The 21,219-nt window shown below is 64.6% G+C and overlaps 2 protein-coding genes and 1 pseudogene across 4 annotated transcripts; 1 reads left to right on the top strand and 2 right to left on the bottom strand.

Moving 5' to 3' along the window:
- Positions 1–616: 616 nt before the first annotated feature.
- Positions 617–13,395, bottom strand: PIGQ (phosphatidylinositol glycan anchor biosynthesis class Q). 3 transcript variants are annotated; one of them, XM_017858407.1, is made up of 11 exons: positions 13,117–13,395; positions 9,413–10,110; positions 8,187–8,318; positions 7,900–8,020; positions 5,663–5,789; positions 5,326–5,479; positions 5,061–5,172; positions 4,334–4,414; positions 3,606–3,720; positions 2,412–2,473; positions 617–1,840 (listed from the first exon to the last, which is right to left on the bottom strand). In XM_017858407.1, exons 2-11 carry the CDS (start codon positions 10,099–10,101, stop codon positions 1,688–1,690), a joined length of 1,746 nt encoding a protein of 581 aa, XP_017713896.1. In that variant the 5' UTR covers positions 10,102–10,110; positions 13,117–13,395; the 3' UTR covers positions 617–1,687. The 3 variants fall into 3 exon arrangements, with proteins under 3 accessions (XP_017713896.1, XP_017713897.1, XP_017713895.1); XM_017858408.1 differs by lacking the exon at positions 13,117–13,395 and adding an exon at positions 12,744–12,854; XM_017858406.1 differs by lacking the exon at positions 13,117–13,395 and adding an exon at positions 12,231–12,798.
- LOC108519353 (uncharacterized) lies at positions 683–1,529 on the top strand (annotated as a pseudogene).
- A 2,949-nt stretch (positions 13,396–16,344) lies between the features above and the next one.
- On the bottom strand, positions 16,345–21,219 carry PRR35 (proline rich 35). The gene is given in 4 exon segments (XM_017858405.1): positions 16,345–17,220; positions 17,606–17,927; positions 17,930–18,725; positions 21,195–21,219. Coding segments are annotated over 3 exon segments (1,713 nt in total). The 5' UTR covers positions 18,687–18,725; positions 21,195–21,219; the 3' UTR covers positions 16,345–16,586.

Here is a 21,219-nt window from a genome sequence, read left to right as displayed (position 1 = left end):
TAGGCAGCTGGAGGGGAGTGGGGGGGGATACAGATGGGAGGGGTGTTGGGCCAGGTGGGCAGCTGGGGGGAGGCGGGGGACACAGGTAGGGGGTTGGTGGCCCCTGAGTGCCTTTGAGTCCAGCCTCTGGTTGCCTGGAAGTCCAGGTTGGATGGAGGCCTGTACACTTTGGGCTCGGAATGGGCTGTGGGGCCTGCCAGGTGGGCCCCTTGCACTGCAGGCAACAGAGACCATTAGCTGATGTGGCAGCTGCAAGCTCTACTGGGCCAGGACCCATGAGGGCCCCACCCTGCATGGACTCCACAGACCCAGAGCTGGAGCTGCTCGCCCCGCCTCACCCCTGGAGGCCTACACCCCTGCGCCATCTGTGTCAGGGCAAGGCCATGACCCCAGGGTGGGGGGCCCGGGTCCACCCACCTACACCAAAGTCGTCAAGGGCCCAGGGCTTGCGAGCTCGTCCCGTCAGCCGTCGTCAGGGCCTCGAGCAGGAGACCGGCGTCGACTCCGCAGGGCAGGCCCACGTGAGGCAGCCCAGATCCCTCGGGTAGCATCCGCATCCCCACCCTGGAGCTTCCCTGGACCCGTGGTGCACGTGGACCCGGGGCCAAGCCTGCGCTCCAAACACGGGGCAGATTTTATTGCACAGCAGCTGACGGCTTCCCCAGTGCTGGGTCGCCAGGGAGTCCGGAGTGGTCCTGGTGCTGCTGAGATGGGCGCTGCCTCCTGCCGCCCACAGCACGTGTCATCCCCTCGCCAGCCGGCACCTGCAGGCTCCCCTCCTGAAGGGAACACCCGCACCCGGGCCGTACTGTCTGGCAGGCACTTTTGGCTTCAGTGCCACAGCCCCTCCCAGGCTGCTCACACCCGTGGGCCACAGAGCTGTCTGCACAGCAGGGCTTCCTCCTTCCCTGGGAGGCCCATGATGGGAGACAGGAGATTTGGCCCAAGGGCCTGTTGCTGCAGGGGCACCACTCACGAATAGGTATGGCTGGGTCAGTGGGCGGGCCCTTGACACTGAGGCTGCTCCCGCCCCCACAGCAGCCTGGCTGACGGCCTGCTGACAGCTCCTTCACAAAGCGACCTCTCCAGGGAACATCAGCAAATAAACCCCGTGTGGTTCAGGGAGTGAGGTCCCGGGCCCGCTAGGGCTAGAGCTGGGGATGGGGGTCAGCGACTGCTTCAGTCCCCCACATGCGGGGTGCTGTTTGGCTGAGGGAGCCGGAGGGTGCCTGGCCCTGGGGGGTTCATCCTGGGAGGGTCCCTCCACCCCCCCCCGGCCAGGGCAGAGCCACTGGGGAGCCCCCAGGGAGACCAGCCGGCCTCTCCACCTGGGGGCTGCTGTGGTGGACGGGCCCTCCGGACCTGGGTACGCAGGGTGGGCATAGGGCAGTGCTCTGGACACCTAGGGCTGCTGTGCTCGCCACCGTGGTGACTGCAGCAGGTGGGAAGCGGGTCCCAAGGCAGGCAGTGCCAGTGATGGAGCATGGCCAGCCGGGCTGGCCACCCCCACATCTGCTCACCCCCAATGACCTCCAAGCCCAAGGTGTGATAGGAGGGCCTGCCGTGTTCGGGAGCATATAGCAGCGTCCACAAAGCACGGGCCACGAGCCAGCTGAGCTGCCACCACTCTGGCGGAGGGCTGGCCGTGGCTGTGCAGTGGTTCTGGGCGAGCCGGCGGCCGGCTACCTCAGTCCTGCTTGTCCCCTCTCTGCCTCCAGGGGTAGATGAGCTCCCCAAAGAACAGCTTGCGGCACAGAGCACCCCAGGAGTCCTTGGGGTGGCAGCCACAGCTGGGGAGGCGGTAGGTGTGCATCACGCGGCTGTAGGGCAGCGGGTTTATCTGGAAGGACAAGGGCGGCGGTCAGCGGGGTGGTCTGAGCTCCAACCCCATCTGCAGAGAGAGGGCGGGGGCGGGCAGTTGTGGGGCAGGGCCAGCGCTGTCCCAGACATTCCCTCGCCTGTGGGATAAGCCGGTCCCAGTTCCCAGGGAGGCAGGTGAGCCTGCAGCCAGAAGGGAGCGCTGTGGGGAGGCAGGAGCTGCATCTCGCCTCGGGGCTGCCCAACTCTGAGGGGCCATGCTGCAGGGACACACGCCCCACTCCAGGACTCACTCAGTCGGTTCTTTTCCACCCAGAACTTGAGCCCTGTGGGGCCCAGGGCAGCCCCAGCCAGCCAAGGGCGCCTCTGACACAGGGCAGAATGGGCCCCATCCACAGGACCACACCAGTGTCCTCAGGCCCTGGGGGTAAGGGAGGGCGTTCCTGGGTGGGCCTTGCCCCTCAGCTCCACTGGACCCTTCCTGTGGCTCATCGCAGGCTGGCATGGTGCCATCCAGACACTACACCCAGCTGACCCCACTGTCCCAGAACAGGGGCAGCAGCATAGGGGCGCCCTGGCCACAGGGGCCTCACCTGCATCAGGAGGCGGAGGGGCCTGCCAGCCTCGTGCTGCAGTACACGGAACTTCACACCAGCTGCAAGGACAGCAAGGGGCTTACGAGGGAGGACATGTGGGGGCCGGCTCCACGCATGGGCAGAGGCCGGAGGTCCCTTCCTCTCTGAGGGGCATCCAGGTGCTGCTGGCTGTGGCCACCCACGAGGCTCTCCCTGCCCCTTCCCCACCCCAACTTCTGGAGCTTGCTGCCAGGGCAGCATCAAAGCCGCCTGCAGCCAGGCACAGTGGCTCATGCCTGGAATCCCAGCATTTTAGGAGGCCGAGGGGGGCGGATCACGAGGTCAGGAGTTCAAGATCAGGCTGGCCAACGTGGTGAAACCCCATCTGTACTGAAAATACAAAAACTAGCCGGGTGTGATAGCTTGTGCCTGTAATCCCAGCTACTTGGGAGGCTGAGATGGGAGGATCATGAGGTCAGGAGTTTGAGACCAGCCTGGCCAAAATGATGAAACCCTCATCTCTACTAAAATACAAAAAATTAGCCGGGTGTGGTGGCACACGCCTGTAATCCCAGCTACTTGGGGGGCCGAGGCAGGAGAATCATTTGAACCCAGGAGGCGGAGGTTGCAGTGAGCCGAGATTACGCCACTGCACTCCAGCCTGGGCGACAGAACAAGGCTCCGTCTCAAAAAAAAAAAAAAAAAATCTCCTGCAGAGCTCCACTGAAAGAAGCCACGTGTCTGGCAAGCAGGGAAGAGCCGCAGGGACAGGTGCAGGCTGTGCTGTTGAGTGGACGGGGTTTTCCGGCAGAGTGGACAGGGTACTTGCTGGATGATGGCCGCCCTGCTGGCTCTTAGTGCCTCTGAGTTTGCTGGGATGGGCCGACTCAGGACCCACCACACCCCTGGCCTGCAGTTCAGGCTCCCAAGCCCAGAAAATCCCAAGGCAGAAGAACAAAGGCCTGTGGCCTCGGATCGCCCAGTGTCTGAACCTGTGCCGGCAGATGAGTCTCTCTCTCCACCTCCTGGAGGCAGCTGATCCTGCAGACCTCTGGGACTGGGAGGCCCTGTCCTCCCTGCCCACTTGCTCATGTCTACCACGGCTTCCAGGCCGGAGGCACAGCGGCCTGTGCTGTCCTTGCTTCTGCAGGGCCCACAGGTATGGTTCCCCTCCACCCACCCAGGGACAGCTGTCCAGTACGCAGCACTTACCCGCCAGCCTGTAGGGCCGGCAGAGCCGAAGACCCAGTGAGTACAGTGGCAGGGAGTTGATGAGGTCCACGAGCAGATGGATCAGGCCCTGCACAGCGACCACCAGGAGCCGGAGCTGTGGCAGAGGAGCACTTAGGACCGGCCGGCCAGACGTGCCTGGGGGCAGAGGAGCCCGACCCCATCCTGGGCTGTGATGAAGGGGGCCCAGAGGCTGCAGGGCCCTGGGGAGAGCAGGGACCACACCCTGAGCAGGGCACGGAGCCTGCCATTGGGCCTTGCCCTGGAGCAAAGCTGGAGGTGGAGCAGTCGGCCCTCCCACCAGGTCAGAGGTGCCTCCCCACAGCCTTACGCGCAGAGGGGATCGAGGCCTGGGGATCAGCCAGGTGCTGGAGGTGGTTCTGCTCACCTCCCACCGTCTGCCCCAGCGGCAGGCACCAGGGAAGGCATCCTGCATGACCCCACCTGCCGTGGGTCCTCCCACCAAGCACCCAGCTGTGTGTTCCAGGGCAGTGAGGGGGTCTTCCCGGCCAGGCTAGGTCCCTGCCCGCTCCAGGGCCCAGCACACACTGCCCAGAGGGTCCTGAAAGGCCACCCACGTGGCCTGCAGCAGGAGACAGCCCGCCCCACAGCTGACAGCTCCCAGGCAGTGCTGGCAGGAACCACACAGAGCACTGCAGCCAGGCCCAGTGGCCACAGCCTGTGCCCAGGCCTGGGGGTGCGCAGCTCACCAGGGTGAACACCAGGTAGTACAGGGCCGTGGTTGGCAGGAGGAAGAGCAGGATGGTGAAGAGCAGAGTCCCGATGAACAGCTGTGGGGAGGGGCCGGCACGCCGGGCATCAGCAGGACCCCACGCCCAGGGACGGCCCAGCGCTGCGCCCTCCCCCATCCCGGAGCTGCAGTCGGGACTCTGCGGCTTCCTGAGGGAACTCGGGACAGCCTGCTCAGAAGCAGTCTCAGTAGCAGGAGGGCTGTGTCCACCCACCCCATGGACTGGGGGACTCGCAGGGGAGACAGGTGGGGGCCAGACCAACCAAGAGGGTGCGTGGCCACACAGTCACCAAGAACACACTCTGGATGGCAGCATCCAGGGGCTGTCAGGTGTGAGCAGCAGATGGGACAGCCAGAGTCAGCCTCTTAAGTCTGGGCACCACTAGGGCCTGCACCTGGGTCACCCCAGTCTCTGACCCTGGGCACCTCTAGGCCCTATGCCAGCATCACCTTCGGGGCTGTGTGTCTGTCCGTTCTTTGTGGCCCAGGGAAGCTCCGCGCAGCTTCAGAGCCCCACGTGCAGCCCACACCGCAGACTCGGCACCTATTCCCAGGGCCTGTGCGGTCCTGAGCTGCAGGACGGGAGCAGGCTGCCCCCTTGTGGTGCCCAAGCAGCCGCGCTGGCCCTGCGGATGCAGGCCGGGGGCAGTCAGCCCCTCCAGCCAGGAACCCTGCCTCATACATACCTGGTCCAGATCATAGGAACAGGAGTCCACGCGCTGGCGCAAAACGTTCCACTTCTTCCCCCGGAACAGACGCCAGAGTGAGGATAGACCATGGATCTTCAGGCAGTACAGCCTACAGGACACAGTGCTGTCAGGCCGGGCCGGCTCCCAGCCCCACTCACCCCGCCCCCGCCCCGCCCCACTCGCCCGACCCGCCCTTCTTGAACGCCCAGCAGGAGCCTCTGCACCTCCCAGAGGGCGGTGGGGAAGGGAAGCCCGCGCCCACCTGGCTCCATAGACGTAGAAGCAGTAGATGTGGAAGGTGAGGAGAGCGATGATATCCGAGAGCAGGGACAGGGCCACTGTCAGGCCCAGGCAGGCCGAGAGGCCCACGTGCCACAGGATGTGCTCGATGAAGGGGGACATGAGGTGGATGTAGCCTGGCAGGGTGGGGTCGGCCGTCAGGAGGCGCTCAGACCCCAGCCCTTGGCCCAGCACAAGCCTCACACACACAGGACGCCAGGGAGCAGAGTTGGGGGCGCAGGGGGTAGGGGTCTGGCTGGGTCCCTACCCTCTTCAGCAAGCTCTGGGGTCCCTGGGGCCCCCGCCTGCCCTGCACTCACTGATCCACAGGTGGATGTGGTAGAGGAAGAAGCGGCCCAGCACCTGGTCCAGTGCACGGTTCATCTTGAGCCCGGCGGGAGCACCCATCAGCCACTGCAGCAGGTGCTGGAGCTCCTCGGCCACGTGCTGCAGGGACACGGGCCACGCTGGGGCAGGGGCAGCCAGGCTCAGCACCTGCATCTCCCCAGGCTCTTTCGTGACAGGCCCCCACCCTGGTCAGCCTTCCCTCCGCCGGGGGCCGCTGCATCCTAGCGTGGACAGCACACGGGCTCCCCTTCACAGATGGCTCCAGGATTGGGGTCTGAGAAGGCTGTTCTGGAGGCTCTCTCCACCGGCCTGGGGGACATGGCCGGGCACGCGGCCCCCTCCCTGCACCCACCTCCACCATCTTCCTCCCCTCTCACTACCTGGGCCACGGGACCCACCACAGCCCTCAGCCCCAAACACGTGGACACGCTGAGGCCTGGCAGACCCTGACTCAGCTCCAGCTTTGCAGGGGCACCCACAGCAGACACAGTCCCTTCCAGAGACCCCACCCCATCACTGAGGCTCAGGGCTGCCCGGGATGGCCACAGGTAAGTGAGACAGTGCAAAGTCCATTAGGGCCGCAGCAACAAGGCAGGAGGGCAGGTCCCCAGAGGGAGGATGACGTCAAGTTGAGGGCACAGGCACCCCCAAGAGCAAACAGGGGAGGGTCTTGGCCGCCCAGGAAGAAACCCAGCATCCAGAGGCTGTACTGGCCCCGGGGGGCAGACCCCAAGGGAGCCTAAGCCTCCCCACCAAGGAGACAGTGACACCTCGGCCCCCACTTGCCAACTGCACAGGCCCCTTCCAAGCCTGGGCCAAGGCCTCAGCCGCAGCAGGACTGACAAGAAGGAGAAAAGAATGTTTTTTTTTTTTTTTTGAGACGGAGTCTCGCTCTGTCGCCCAGGCTGGAGCGCAGTGGCTTGATCTCGGCTCACTGCAAGCTCCGCCGCCCGGGTTCAGGCCATTCTCCTGCCTTAGCCTCCCGACTAGCTGGGACTACAGGCGCCCGCCACCACGCCTGGCTCATTTTTTGCATTTTTAGTAGAGACGGGGTTTCACCGTGTTAGCCAGGATGGTCTCAATCTCCTGACCTTGTGATCCGCCCGCCTCAGCCTCCCAAAGTGCTGGGATTACAGGCGTGAGCCACCGCGCCCGGCCGAGAAAAGAACATTCTTTATAAATAGAGCTTATTTAATATTTAAAGGATAAGAGCTTGGCAGCAGGAAGAGACTTTCATTTTTAAATTAAATATTTATATTTTTGAGCACTTTTGCAAAAGAGAGGTCTAGGACAAGGAAGGCCAGAGGCGGGTGCAGACGACCACAGGCAAAGTCGCCAAGCCCTTTCCCAAGCCCTGCCCCTCCTTCCTTCTGGGTTGGGTCTCCCTGCACCTCCACAGCCCATGGCAGACAGACGTGCCTACTGCTGCCCCCAGAGGCCTGGCCTGGCCACAAGCAGGCCCAGTGCACACCTGCAGCCCACACAAGACCCACTCAGCCAGGCCTCAAGGAGGCCTCCACAGAGGCCCAAGGGTGGGCCAAAGAGCCAGGGACCACCCCTGTCAGGAAGACAAGCTCCTAATGGAAGAGACAGGGCTTTGGTGCTGAGGGAGGAAGACAGAGCAGCTGAAGGTCCAGAGGCAGTGTGGAAATACACTAGGCCTGCAGAGGAGGGGGCTGCACCCGGCTGGAAATGGGGCACAGAGCATGCAGGGAAGGTGGGAGATGGGAGACAAGCTGTGCCTCTGACTCTCAGCACAGGAGTTATAGAATCAGCACAGGGGCAGGGCAGGAAGTCCCAGCTGGGCCGCACACACACAGCCCTGGACAGGGAAGGTTCATGTCCCTGGCTCTGCAGAGGGCCCCAGAGAAACAGGAGAGCAGCGCTGACCTCAGGGAGGGGCCACAAGGGAGACACCACCACACTGGGCCCACAGGCAGAGGCGGGCTCCCCAGAGCCTCAGCCCAGTGGCTCCTGCACACGGCCCCTTCAGAAGGAAAGGGGGGTGTGCCTGCAAGGCCTGCCCTGCCCAGGTCCCAGCACCCCTGGAGTTCCTGCTCCTGGTCCCAGGGAGGGCCATGTCTCCAGAGCATGGAGAAGGTAGAGCTGGCTTTGGAGTGGGGGTGGCTCTGGTCCGGGAAGGCTCTACTGCCCCAGGAAGGGTCCCCATGCCCACCCAGGATACCAGGTTCCACCCCAGTCCACTCACGTCAGCCACAGGAACAAGGGCGTCGGCCAGATGCCCAATGCGGCTTCTCCCGTGGAGCCAGGACAGTAGCGTGAGGCCCAGGGCCACATCCAGCAGCACGGAGGCCACCGTGTTGGCCTTCCTGGAAGGGAAGTCCGGCCCAGCCAGCATGAGGGTGGCCAGCACAGCCTGGGGCCGCAGGAGGAGGCCTGCCTGGCCGGAGGGGTCAGCGTGGTGTGGAGGGGGATGGGGAAGGGGTAAGAAGGCACACACCCAGCCCTGCAGGGGAGACCAGGGCAGGCCCACACCTCATCAGCTGGGCAGAGTTCTCCGCCTTCCGTGTACTGAAGATGAGTGTGAGGTGCTCCAGCCGGTGCCGGAGCTGCTCACACGTGGAGAGCTTGCTCCCGACGAAGGACAGGGGCCAGAGCTTGAACACTCTGTGTGGGAGCGGAGAGGAGTGATGTGCCCCTGTCCAGATCCTCCTCCCACCGTCCCCCACTGTGCAGGGGACCACAAACACCCAGGCCACACTCCTGAGCTCAGCGGGATGGGGGGCAGGTGGGAGGGGCCCTCGGTGGCCCAGGTGGTGGTAGGCAGTGCTCACAGCAGCCACCTCACAGTGCACATGACTAACACAGAGCCTGACCTCCTCACAGGTGCTGACCCTGGGTCAGTGACCCTGTGGTCACCACGTGCTCTCAGAGCTGTCACCAAGGCAGCACCTGCGAGCCAACAGCAACCCCCACGGGCCCAGGGCCTCGCCGCGCCGATGGGGCCCAGAAGCCTGGGCAGGGGTCTCCTGGGCTGACTCGGCTTCTCACAAGGAAGAGCACCCCAGGCTTCCAAAGTAGGGACCCCCAGATCTAAGGCAGGAGGCAATGGAGGGTGACCCCAGCTGCTCCCCACGAGGTGCCTCCGCCAGGCAGATGAGGTCTCCTGTGGAAGGGGGCCCTCTGTTCTCAGTCACAGCTCAGGGCGACCCCAGTGCCCCCAGAGCCCTTGGGCTTAGACTGACCCCTGGCCAGCAGCACCTGTGAGTGTGGAGAGCAGCAGGGCCTGTAGACCACTCCCCCAGGCACACGGGGCCAGCAAGTGGATGACACTCCCACAGCCCATGAGCACTGCAGTGCCCAGAGTCCTCCTGGGGGCACGGGCTGGGCTCAGGGAGGCCAGCGGGCCCGTGTGCCCTCAGGAGTGCCCCCAGGTAGCAGCAGTCACATCTGTGCTCACCATGTGATTTCTCTTTCAGGGACCTGAGCCACTGAGGTTCACCCTCTACACCTACTGGGAGGGCCCCTGGCAATCCCTGAGGCTGCCTGGAGACCTGGCTCTACCCCAGGGGTGAGGGACACCCTCTGAGAGGCGAGGGTTGGGAGGGCAGGATGGGGCCAAAGCCCGGCTGCAGGAAGTGGGGAGGGGGCCTGGGCCCAGGAAGAGCCCGTCCGGGCCTCTGTGCCCACTACAGACAAAGGGACAGGCCAGCACTCACGGGACGCCCCTCTTTGCCACCTCCCTGTCTTGGGACACCTACCGGCAGGCACCGACGGCTGAGACCAGTGACAGCAGGCTGGCCAGCAGCAGACAAACGGGTCCCGAGGCTCGCCTGGCCAGCTCCGCGAGGATGCTGGCCTCCACGCCCTCTGACTGCCAGTGGCTCAGCCGCACGGGGCCCTCATCGAAGCGGTCGCTGCGGAAGAGGACCTCACTGCGCGCCACTGTGTCAAAGACCGCAGCCAGGCCCCCCGTGCTGGCAGGGGTGGCTCCAGCCTGGCGGTCGGGCAGGACGGTGGGCGGGTGTAGCTGTGAGAGCAGCACCTGGCGCTGGTCATAGAAGATGAGCATGACCTGGTCCTCACCAGGGGCACTGGGGTCAGTGGGCGCTTGCCGGTGGGTGACCTCGCAGCTCCAGAGCGTGCCGCCTCTTTCCCGGCATAACTGCAGCCAGGGCTCATGGGGGAAGACGGCACCCAGGCCCTCCAGGAAGCGGCCCAGGCTCTCCTCGGGCTCCTGCCGGCAGTGGCACCAGGTACCCAGCACGGCCACGCCCACCTCGCTGGCCTGCCGCACCTGGGCCAGGAGCTGCTTGACCTGGATGGGGATGAAGGGAAAGTGCAGGACCGCCAGGACCACAGCACTGCTGTGCTCCGGAACCCACCTTCCCACCAGCAGGCCGCTGTCCACCGAGACGCAGCATGTGGGGAAGAAGGCCTTGAGGACCATGCTGGGAGGCTGGAAGAGAAGATGAGAGGCTCGGCTCAGAGCTGCTGCTGCTCCCCCACCGTGGGCTGCGGGATGTGGCACAGACAGGCTGACAGGTGCAGCCACAGGGCCACAGGCCGGGGCACCTCAGCTTCGAGTTCGGTGGTGGAGGCCATAGGGCCCCTTGGCTGCCACCTCATGCGGGCCATGCTGTTCCAAGGGGCAGCCAGAGCGCTGTCCCCACCTCCACCCCAGGCCCTCACCCCAACCCGCACGAGGCAGCCACGCACATGAGCCACCAGGCCTGCCCCACTATTTCCAGACGGGCCGGCCCAGTGCACAGTCTCCTCAGGACCACCTGACAGGGGTGTGGGGCCGAACCGAACTCCAGGCTTCTTATTTTTGTTTTTAAGAAACCTGATTAGAGAGGTGTTCTTAAAGGTGTAGCACATGGAGAGCTATACAATCTCATTAGCAAGGTCACGCCAACTGAAACTGTGACAAACCATGATTCACATATTAAGCAAGAATAAAATGAAAATTTAAAATGAAGTGCTGCTGGGCTGCCGAAACTACCCTCGTGCACATGGTGGGCCGCCCCCACTAGGTCCCTGCCTCTCACAAGCCCCTCCCTGGGGGCAGGAAGGACCTGCCTCATTGCTCAGGGAGCAGGCTCAGGGCACACAGGGCTTCGGCCTCCACTCTGACCCCTGCCCACAGTGGCACCTGGGCAGTGCCTGGCTCTCCCAAACATCCCCACAGCCACCCCAGGGCATATTTCTCTCCAGGATATATTTCTCCAACCATGTGGGTGCCTAGAAACGGGGAGAGAGAGGCTCACAGGTCCTGGAGAGGTGGAAGAACCGCATCCTGCACTCTCAGGCTGAGGGACGCCAGCCTTCCAAGGTGGCCTTTGAGTAGGAAGCCACCCAAGCCCCTGCAATTCCCAGGCCCTGGGCCTCTCCTCCCCCTTTCTCACAGGTCCCTGCCGAGCCGCGCAGCCAGCTGGGGCTTCCTCCTCCTCCACTGCTGCCCTCCCCGGCAGGGTCCCACAGGGCAGGAAGACCGCCTAGCGGTGGGGGCACTGCTGGCCAGCTGGCTGGGCCGCTCGCCTTCCTCAGACACAGAAAGCCCCATCTCGCCTGCACGAAGAGTGGAGCAGCCACCCTGAGCAGATACCCCCCAGGATGGAGCCCACACTCGAGGGAAGGACATAGCTTGGCCTGAGCCTGGGTCTGGAGGTCCCAGAGCCCACCATGCCCTTAGGGATGAGGGAACAGAGCGGGACACCTGGAGGTCCCAGAGCCCACCATGCCCTTAGGGACGAGGGAACAGAGCGGGATGCCTGGAGGTCCCAGAGCCCACCATGCCCTTAGGGAGGAGGGAACACAGTGGGACGCACACATCGGGGTGGTGTGACCTGGAAGTCCTCTCCCGAAGCTTGGAGGGGCTCTGGAAGAGGCCTCACACAGAAATGCCTGGGGCTTAAGAGGTCCCTGGTGCAGCTGCTCTCCTTCCATGCAGGCAGCCCGCACCGGGGCTGGAGGGGTCCCACCACTCAAGGCCGTGGGTTCTAACTGGAAAGAGCCTTCTGGGTCGGCTGTAGAACTCCCCAAATGCCCATGTCCTCAGTGGCCAGAGAGGGCAGGCAGCGGGCGGATGCCTGGAGGCCACCTGAGGTGGGGCACCAAGGACACCGTGACAGGGCCAGAGCAATTGTGCCTGTGAGGGGCCCAGTGCATCTGGCTGTGTGACCACCACAGGCGGACCACCCTGCACAGCCCACCTTTCACACCAGCTCAGCCCAGGGACTCATCACGCCCTGCTGGGGAAGAGCTTTCACAGGGACTAAGGAAAACCGCCCACAGAGATTGTCGGAAAGGAAACACAGTTGGTCTAACAGTAAACAGATGTTCTGGGGGGAGCTGGTTCTGCAGTGGGCTCACTTTGGGTAAATTCACCGAGCTATGTGCTCAGGATCTGTGCGCTTTCTTTGTGTGTATTCCTTCTGCTTCATCTACAAAGTTTGCCAAAAAAAAAAAAAAAAAAAAAAAAAAAAAAAAAAAAAGCAGCGCCTTGTGTCTACTGAAGGAGTTGGGAGGGCAGAAGCTGTTCTTATCTGTCGGGTAGTGAGACAGAACTCAACGTACCGTGGGGCAAACGCCCGTCACACTCCCATCTCAGCCTCGGGGACGGTCGGCGGCACAAAGAAGCCTGCACTAGAGGCTGCTGCGATCACACAGCCAGAGGAAGATGAAAGAGAAGCGATCGATAGCAGAGGAGGTGCGGGACGGGAGAAAGCGGCAGAAACAGCGGCAACGTGAGCATCTTTAAAGACTGCGGGGAGAAATCACACACACACACACACACACGCACACACGCACATGCGCGCACGCGCCAGGCTAGCCAGAAGAGCTTCCTCTGCTAAGAATGAGCCTGAGTGCTCTTGTGAGGCCATTCCCAGACCAGGCAGGTAGGGAGGTCAACCATATAAAGCAGTAAAGACTTTCCTCTGGTCCCGTGAATGAGGCCACGGTGGGACCCCTGCCAGTGAGGACGGGCCAGGGCCATCTCTGGCTGAGCCGCCCCTCCCTGCCATCGCTCCACAAGAGCTCCGGAGAATTTGCGTTTCCCAGCGCCTTGTCTGAAAAATAAACACGAACCTGGCGCGGTGGCTCACGCCTGCAATCCCAGCACTTTGGGAGGCCGAGGTGGGCGGATCAGAGGTCAGGAGCTCAAGACCAGCGTAGACGGGGGTGAAACCCCGTCTCCACTAAAAACACAGAAATTAGCCGGGCGTGGTGGCGGCGCCTGTAGTCTCAGCTACTCGGGAGGTTGAGGCAGGAGAATGGCGTAAACCCGGGAGGCAGAGGTTGCAGTGAGCTGAGATCATGCCATTGCACTGCAGCCTGGGTGACAAGGCGAGACTCCCTCTCAAAATAAATACATAAATAATGAAAAATAAACACGAGTTCAGCCTGGGCAACATGGTGAGACCCCGTCTCAAAAAAAATAAAAAAACAAAAAAAAACTTGCCTTCCTCAAGCAGGCTTTCCCCTCTCATTTGGGAGGAGCCTATGATTCTGTTTTTGCCCTTTCCTGCAACCCGGGACAACTGCGAAGGGCCCACAGCCAGGCCCGGGCCGCCGACCGCCCTTGCACAGGGTCCACAGGGTCCACAGGGGCCGAGGTGGGCGCGGGTCGGAGGGCGCGGGCCCAGGGGCGGCCCCACTTCCCGGAGGAGGAACCAGCGGCGCCGCGGGCGGGAGTGCGGGGCCCCCAGCCCGGGCCCGGAGACTCAGGGGCGCTGCCCGAGATCCCNGGAGCTGGCCCTGGGGTGCACAGGCCACTCCCAAGGGCTGCCCAAGCCCCTCCGACACCAGGCAGATGGGTGGCCCAGCCCGGGGAAACATGGTCACTTGGCGCCTCTGCTCGTCTGCTACAATAATGTTGCCCTCTGAGTTGGAGCAGATGCCTGCTGGGCAGCCGAAAGTGTGCCCCGTCCAGCCCCCCAGGGAGCCCAGGGGCTGGTGGGCACTGCCAAACAGCCTCACATCCCCAAACTCCTCACTCACAGCAAGGCCCCCATCAGGCCCCGGGCCCACCCAGCAGGGGCCCTCCAGACCCAGCATGGAGGCTGGGGCCAGGGGCTCCCAAGCAGGGCCCAACGTGAAGCTGTGCACAGCCCCGGGCAAGTAGTCTGTCACCAGGAGGCGGCTGAGGGCATCCACAGCCAGCCCTCGGGGAGACAGGAAGGTGCCCACTGTCACCCAGCGGCCTCCGGGGTCCCGGACTGTGTGCTGGAGGGCACGGACAGCCCCATGGATGGGATCGCTGACCACCACAAGCCCTGACACTGTCACAGCCACATCCTCTGGAACAAAGGCCCCGGTGCCCGGAGTGCAGCAGGGCAGGAGGCAGACAGGGCGTCCCTCCAGATCCAGCACGTGGACACAGGGTGCAGCCCCGGCCGTGAGGAAGAGCAGGCCATCGGGGGAGCAGTGCAGGCCCCGGGGCCCTCCTGCAGCCCCTGCGGGCACCCGGATCCGCCCAAGCAGCCGGGGCTGCTGGGAGCCAGGGGAGTCTCTAGGCAGGTCCAGCGTGAGGTGCAGACAGCCGGAGGCCGGAGTCCAGTCGGTCGGAATCACCGTCTCAGCTTCTCTGCAGCTGGATCACGTTTGGGGCTGCAAGACAGAGAATAAGGCCCCACTGTGTGTGGGAATGGCAAAGTCACTCCTCCAGTGCCCTCCTATGAGGCTGGGTCCTCCAGGTCCTGAGGGTGTGCCTGACCCCCAAGCCCAGTGGCCACCTAGTGTCTGGGTGCCTGCAACTCGAGTCTGGGAGACACATGACCCATGGAGCGCGCTGTGGGTTTTCCCCTGAGCCCCAGATGCGCTCACGGGCATCAGACAGATAAGCAGCATTTCTCAAATCCATCTGCCTTCGGAACCCCTTTATACCTGGGGGTCACCCACACATAGCCCTTCTACCTGAGCCCCCAGGTCAGGGAGACTTCTGACCCCTTGGGGCGAGGCAGCCTGTTCTGAGGGCCTCCACCTGCCCCACCAAGAGAGGCCAAGGGAGGGGTCTCTTACCTGGGGCCAGTCTCGCTGGGCCCTGCTTCGGGGCTGGGTGGCTGCAGCCTCTGTTGTTGGAAACTAGAACGGAGGAAGTGGGAGGAGCTACTGGCAGGGATGCAGCTGGGCCGGGTGGAGGAGGGAGAGCGCAGTCTCAGGCCTCGGCCCGGAAGCTTCTATGAAAGAAAAATCAAGTCTCCTGACGACTCCCCATGCTGCGGTGTTCCTGCCTCTGCACCTCGTTGCAGCCTGCACCCTCTGCCCCGACACTATTCCCACGTCCCCTGCACGGCCGGATGCCATGCAGCCCACCCCCCTTCAGGGGGTCCCCCACGGTCCCCCCACAACCAGCAAGCTCATTATCCGAGTGGCAAGGCAGCCCCAGGCCACCACCCCCAAGCAGGGCCCTTGGGTCTGGACCACGGGTGGGTGACCTGCTGGCTGAGGCACGCTCCACAAGGCCTGTCCTGACAGCGAAGAAGGTCATGCATGTCTCCACACCTGGGAGACGGGTACTGTTGCCCCCAGCAAGGCCATGCTCACCTGTCTGCCCAGTGGGGGTGAGAAACTCGGGGGCAGTGGACATATGGGGTACAGTGGACATGGGTGCGGTGGACATATGGGGTGCTGCAGGCATATGGGGTGCGGTGGGCGTGTGGGGTGCGGTGGACATATGGGGTGCTGTGGACATGTGGGGTGTGGTGGGCGTGTGGGGTGCGGTGGACATGTGGGGTGCGGGGGCTGAGTGTAGGGAGTCTCCCTCAGAGTGGGGACTTGAGAACACCTCCTGGCTGCCCAGGACTCCCTGCAGTCCCTCCAAGAAGCCTCTGGGTAGAGGGGCCCAGCTAGGACCTGTCCCCACAGCACTCCGTGCCTGGCCGGGCAGCACCCCAGCTCTGGCTGCCCCAAGGCGGTGGGTGCCGATGCTATCTCCCTGGCAAGGCAACACCCCAGCTCTGGCTGCCCTGAGGCAGGGTAGGGGCTGATGCTATCTCCCTGGTAGTTAATGGGGCCCGCTGCCAGCCTGCTTGGACTGGCCCCAGCCCGGCCGGCCCAGCTCAGCTCAGGAAACCAGGTGCAGCCAGGAACTGCTTCTCCTCCTGGGGGGTCAGCGTGGGCTCCAGGGCCCATTCCAGGGTGGGCGTGGAGGGTTTGGCCAGCTCCCCCAGGAGAGAAGTGATTTGCTGTGGGGGTCCCGGGCACCCCTCCCTGCCTGCCCATCCCCTGCCCGTGGGAGGGCCAAGCCAGGCCACGCCGGGAGGGAGGCAGTGAGCCGTGAAGGCCGATACCTATCTGGGCTGCAGGGGCTGGCAGAGGCCAGCAGAGCCCATGCTGGGTGAGCAGCCTCTAGCCACACAGCCTCGGGGTCGCCGTTTAACCGCTGGAGAGCTGACATTAGAGCTGCCTTGCTGAATTCAGAGGCGAGAGGATGCTCAGGGGTCCGTGCCCACCCCGGACACAGGCCAGATCACACGCCTCTCCTTGCTCAGCTCCTGACACTGATGTCCCGCCCACCCCCAGACCCCAGCCCCGCAGGGAAAGCCCAGCCCACAGGAGAGGGCCGAGCCTGAAGACAGAGGCCCGGGAGGACTGCTGCCCACCCAGGACTCCCAGGCCAGGACACTTCCTTAGGGGGTGTCCAGTCGGCTACACTAGGGCCCCAAAGGAAGGAGGCCCAGACGGCGTGTGTGAAGAGTTTTCCATTTTAATGTCCACAATTGTGATCAATAAATAACTGTGACCTCCCGTGTCCCTGTGTGGCTCCAGGGACAAGCGCTGGCCACGGCCCGTGGGGTCTATCCACATGCATGCGGGGGTGGGGCAGGTCCCAGGCCTTGGCCATGGGGCTGGAGCAGGTGAGGGGCGGGGGCCGCAGGAGAGGGGCCGGCTCGCTGTGGGCAGAGACAGACAGACCTCAGGCGCTGCTGGTCAGACCTCGGCGCCCCGGGGGCTCTGCAGGCCACAGACAGCCTCAGGGGTCTGGGAACTCCCTGTGGTAACACAGGTACCCCAGCCACTGCCAGGAATGACAGGGTCATCTGAGGCCGGGAGGGGGAGCCCCGGGGGTGGGACGCTGGAGTCGGCCTCACACTTTGTGGTGTGGCCGGAGAAGGGTTGGGGTGCTGCAGGGCCCAGCATGCTGGGTGGCTCGGGGGTACCCCTGGTCAACATGGGACTCAGCTCAGGCTGCCCCCACGCCTCTCCGAGAGCCTGGGGTCCCTTGGCAGGGGCGCGTTTCACAGAGAGGTCGAGGGGTGCGTCGGGTGGCCTTGCAGCCCGCTCCAGTGCCCGGTGGATGGTGAGCAGCTCCAGGCGGATCTTGCCCAACTGCTCCCGCAGGGGTCTCGGGGCCAGGCCCCCTGCGGGCCCCAGCTGCCCCAGCCGTCGTTCCACCCTCGCGTAGTCACCGAGGGCCCGGGTCAGGTCTTCACCCACGTGCTCTGGGCTTCCCGGCACTGGGCCCCGTGGCTGCGGTGGGAGGGGGCCCTCGGGGCCGGGGGTCTCAGGGCCGCCTGGCTCCCTGTCCTCAGACCACAGCGTCACAGAGGGGCTGGTGGGCAGGCTGTGGGGTGGGAGCCGGTCAGGAGGCCACACTGCCCCCACAGCGCCTCCGGCCCCAGCCCCACTCCCCTCATGGCCTCTGCCCTGCGGCCCCAGCCTAGAGCCTGGGCTCTCCTGGAGACCCCGAGAACCCCAAGCTGGATCTCAGCTCTCAGTTCCCCTCTGTGGCCTAGAGCCCACTTTCCCAGCAACTGAGCTCAGGACAGACCCCAGCCACCATGCCCAGCCGCGGGGCCCAGCCACCCAGCCGCCATGCCCAGCCACCCAGCCACCATGCCCAGCCACCCAGCTGCTATGCCCAGCCGCCATGCCCAGCCACCCAGTCGCCATGCCCAGCCACCCAGCCCCTCCATCCACCTCAGGAACCGGGAGCCCAAGACGCCCACCTGCTCCGGGAACAGAACCTCATCAGGTTGGGGGGCGCCTTCGGGAGCTCCAGCCTGCTTCCCAGGGACAGCCTCCTCCTGGTGTCACTCTGGGCTGGCCGCTCCAGCTCCCCCTCCTGCCCTGGGTCCCTGGGGGTGACTCGGGGCCACGGCCCCAGCCCTGGAACTGGCACCTTCAGCAGACCAGGAACCAGAGTTCCAGGGGGGCTCTTGGGGGAGGCAGGGGCCTTGGCAAGGGCAGCTTTGCCTGCTGGCAGCCCCAGAGTGTGCTCCAGAAGCAGCGGGTAGTACAGGCGGGGGCCCAGGGTGGGGCGCTGAGGGGCTGCGCAGCTGGGAAGGCCGCAGCCGGGGGCAGCAGGGGGCTGGCTGAGGCCAGGAAGGGCACGTGAGCCGCAGCGGCCAGTGAGGGCCCCAAGAAGGAGCAGAGGCCTGGGCTGAGTGGGTAGTTGATGCCCAGCAGAGACAGGTGGAGGCTGTGGGCCTCAGGGAACTCCCCTGGGGCAGGCGGGGGATAGCAGGGGAAGCTGCCCTCAGGGCCCGCTGACGCCACATCCCCTGCAGCCATGCCCCTTGGGCTCCCTCCCATCCCCAGCTTCCATGACTCAGGCAGGAGCCCACTGGGGCCAGGACCCTTCCGGGTGGCCCCAGCCACAGGGAGTGGTGGCCCTGGGGACCCCTCAGCCCTGGGCTTGGGGCCTCCGCCGCGGTGCAGGGAGCGGACATCAGCGACCACGAGGTCAGGCGTGGGGACAGCATCCAAGGGCTGCGCTCCCTGGGGTTGCCTGCCGGGCTCGGGCTCCTCGGGGCGGTCTGGAGTGGGTGCGCGGGGCCTGGGTGTGGCGGAGCCGCGGCGGCATGCCCAGGCCGGGGAGTCCAGCAGCAGCGAGAGGGAGTCCTTGCAGAGGCTGTACTTCATGTGGTTGTAGAGGTGCGACTTCTCCAGGCAGGTGAAGGGGCACTGGAAGCATTTGTAGTTGTAGGGTTTGCCCCAGGGCCGCGGGATGTAGTGTGGCTTCTTGGGCTTCCGAGACCGTGCCCTCGCCCCTGTGCCTACGCGGCATGAGCCCGCCTCCCGTGACATGGCAGACTGCTATGGGGCAGGGCTGGGCACCATGGCCACCTGTAGATGGGGCCACAGTCAGTGCCAAGCCTGCCTCTGACTAACTCCCCACTGCTCTCCATCCAGGGCTCCCCCGGCTCCAGGGACAGGAGCCTGGGTGCCCCGCCCTGCACCACCCCCAGCCCCATCCTTCAGCTCCTCCCCACACACACTTCCAGGGTGTCAGCAAAGTGCAGGGCACCAAAAAAAAAAAGCAAAGTCCAGGCCCCGAGCTGCATCTGACTGCGATCGGCAGTACGTCATTTCTGAGTGTTAAGTGATGCCTAAGCAATATTGGAAAGGCACACCAAAACGGTGTTCATTGCTTCTCCGAAATTCCATTTTAACTAGGCATCCTTTATTTTATCGGTTGACCCTACACAAATCCCCACCCTGAGGCTGGCCAATTTCTAGGAGAATTCAGCCCACACCCATCTCCCCACAGCATGTGCGTGGCTAAAAGAATCAGCGTGACCAGGGCTCACTCCGGGTAGACGTCAGCCTCCTGGTCTCACTCCCTCCAGCAACCCCGGCCCCTGCCGATCTGCCTGCCCCTGTTCAAAGCCGAGGAAAAGGCACTGAGACGAGACACCAACAGAAGGGCCTGTGTGGGATGATGCTGCGTGTGCACGTGTGTGTGCGTGAGCGCACATGTGCGTGTGTGTATGCATGTGTGTGCGAGTGTGCGTGCATGTGCGTGCCTGTGTGTGTGCATGTGTGCATATGTGTGCATGTGTATGCGTGTGCGTGTGTGCATGTGTGTGCGTGTGTGCATGCATGTGTCTGCGCACACGCACAGAGCCTGCTCCAGCAGGGCGTCAGGTGGGCACTGGGAGTCTCTGAGGGGGTCAGTCTCATGTGGGGCCAGGCCAGGCTGTGGGGAGTGGACGTCCCAGCATGGCCCCACGGCTCAGCCACCTGCTCAGCCCAGCTCCATCTGGGTGGCTTCAGGCAGGTCAGTGGCCGAGCCTGCAGCGGCCACACTCAGCCAAGACCCGCTCCTCCCCACGCCCCGCACGGCGCTGGTATGCACGCCACACTCCATCTGGGCTGCCACCTGGGCTGTCCACCGCCCCAGCACGCGCCTGTGTGGGGTGCACAGCCCACAGGCTCACACGGAGCCCTCACCCAGCGCCCAGAGAAGCCACCTCTGTGCCACCCGAGCTCAGAACAGAGCCTGCCACCAAGTGCGGGGCCCTGGCTACACACACATCACACCTCATCACGGTTGACATGGCTGCTTGTCTGTGATAACACACTCACCGCACACCCAGGTGTCGGGGGCTTTCCAAACCACTCCAACACAGCACTCACGTACTCACACAGGCCCTACACACCGACTCCCCAGGACACACGCAGACATGGCTGGGAGTCACACCCGTGGTCATGCATGGCCGGTAGGTTGAGCAGGGTAGGGCTGGGGCAGTGCTGTCTGCTGCCCCCAAAACACTGTGTTGGTACCGTTGGGGGGACGATCAACAGGGCTGGAGAGGTCCACTCGTCCAAAGGCTTGGGGCCCTGCAGGGGGGTCACGGGTTGCGGGGGCAGACAGAGGCTGACCAGCTGGTTTGTGGCTGAGACAGGGTGGGGGTTGGGAGGCAGGGGCTGGGCCAGGAGAGGACCTGGGGCTCCCTGAGGGACTGCAGACCCAGCCTGGACCCGGTGGTGGGTGCAGAAGCGGTCCCTTCTCCCTGCCCGCCGCCCCCCCACCCCATGTGGATGACAAATGGGTGTGGGTGCTCCGGCGACAAAGGCGGCTGTGCCGGGCCATCGATCACCCAGCCCTGGGAGCCACACAGCTGTGCCGACTGATGCCACAACGCATCCCACCTCCCAGCAGGGACTGGGGGCTCCTGGGTCAGGGGCTTGTCCGAGGGGCTGTCTCAGCAGCTGCTGACCCCATGGGGACCCGGAGGATGCCTGGCACCCACCTGGTGTGTGTACACAGAGCAGAAGACACCCCCGGACAGCAGCCACACGCACACACAAAGGCACACGCACGCACACGCACTCACACGCTCGTCCCAGCCCGACCGGGCAATTGCTCCCCGGGCAGCCAGCAGCCCTGTGCCAGGCCCCGACACCCAGCCCCACTCACCTTTCTCTGTTTGGGCAAGAACCGGTGGTATGGGGGGCACAGGTACCCCCCAGGGCAAGAGAGGGCACCCAGCAGCCGGGGACCCTGACTGGCCACCCGCAGATCCCGCTACCCCCTGGGAACGCGGGGCTCCCCACTCAGGCGGGTGCGGAGAGCGCGAGGTCAAGGCTCCTGCCCCAGACCCCAGACCCGGGCCCTGCCCTCCCCGCCTGGCCCCTGAGGGCGGCCCTCCCTCCCCTCGCGCTGCTCCTGGACGCCGAGAAGAGGGTGGGGGGGACCCGGCCGCCCCTAGCGCCCCCCACACGCCTGGCCACCCGCCACCCCCGCGCCCCGCGTCCAGTCGGCCCCGCGAAGCCCCAACTTGCTGCCCCCGCGGTTCCCGCTGCTCCTACCTGCGCCCGGCCGGGAGCAGAGCCG

Source organism: Rhinopithecus bieti, unplaced genomic scaffold, assembly GCF_001698545.2.
Source record: "Rhinopithecus bieti isolate Rb0 unplaced genomic scaffold, ASM169854v2 scaffold_47707, whole genome shotgun sequence".
NCBI classification, from domain to species: Eukaryota; Metazoa; Chordata; class Mammalia; order Primates; family Cercopithecidae; genus Rhinopithecus; species Rhinopithecus bieti.
The sequence above is the reverse complement of the archived record's forward strand: the minus strand, read 5'-3'. Positions and strand labels throughout refer to the sequence as shown.

Coding starts and splice junctions, on each gene's coding strand:
- PIGQ (XM_017858407.1), bottom strand. CDS start 10,101: ATGGTCCTCAAGGCCTTCTTCCCCACATGCTGCGTCTCGGTGGACAGC. Junction 5,173..5,325: donor TTCTACGTCTATGGAGCCAG/GTGGGCGCGGGC, acceptor TGTGTCCTGTAG/GCTGTACTGCCTGAAGATCC. Junction 4,415..5,060: donor GTTCCTATGATCTGGACCAG/GTATGTATGAGG, acceptor CCCTCCCCACAG/CTGTTCATCGGGACTCTGCT.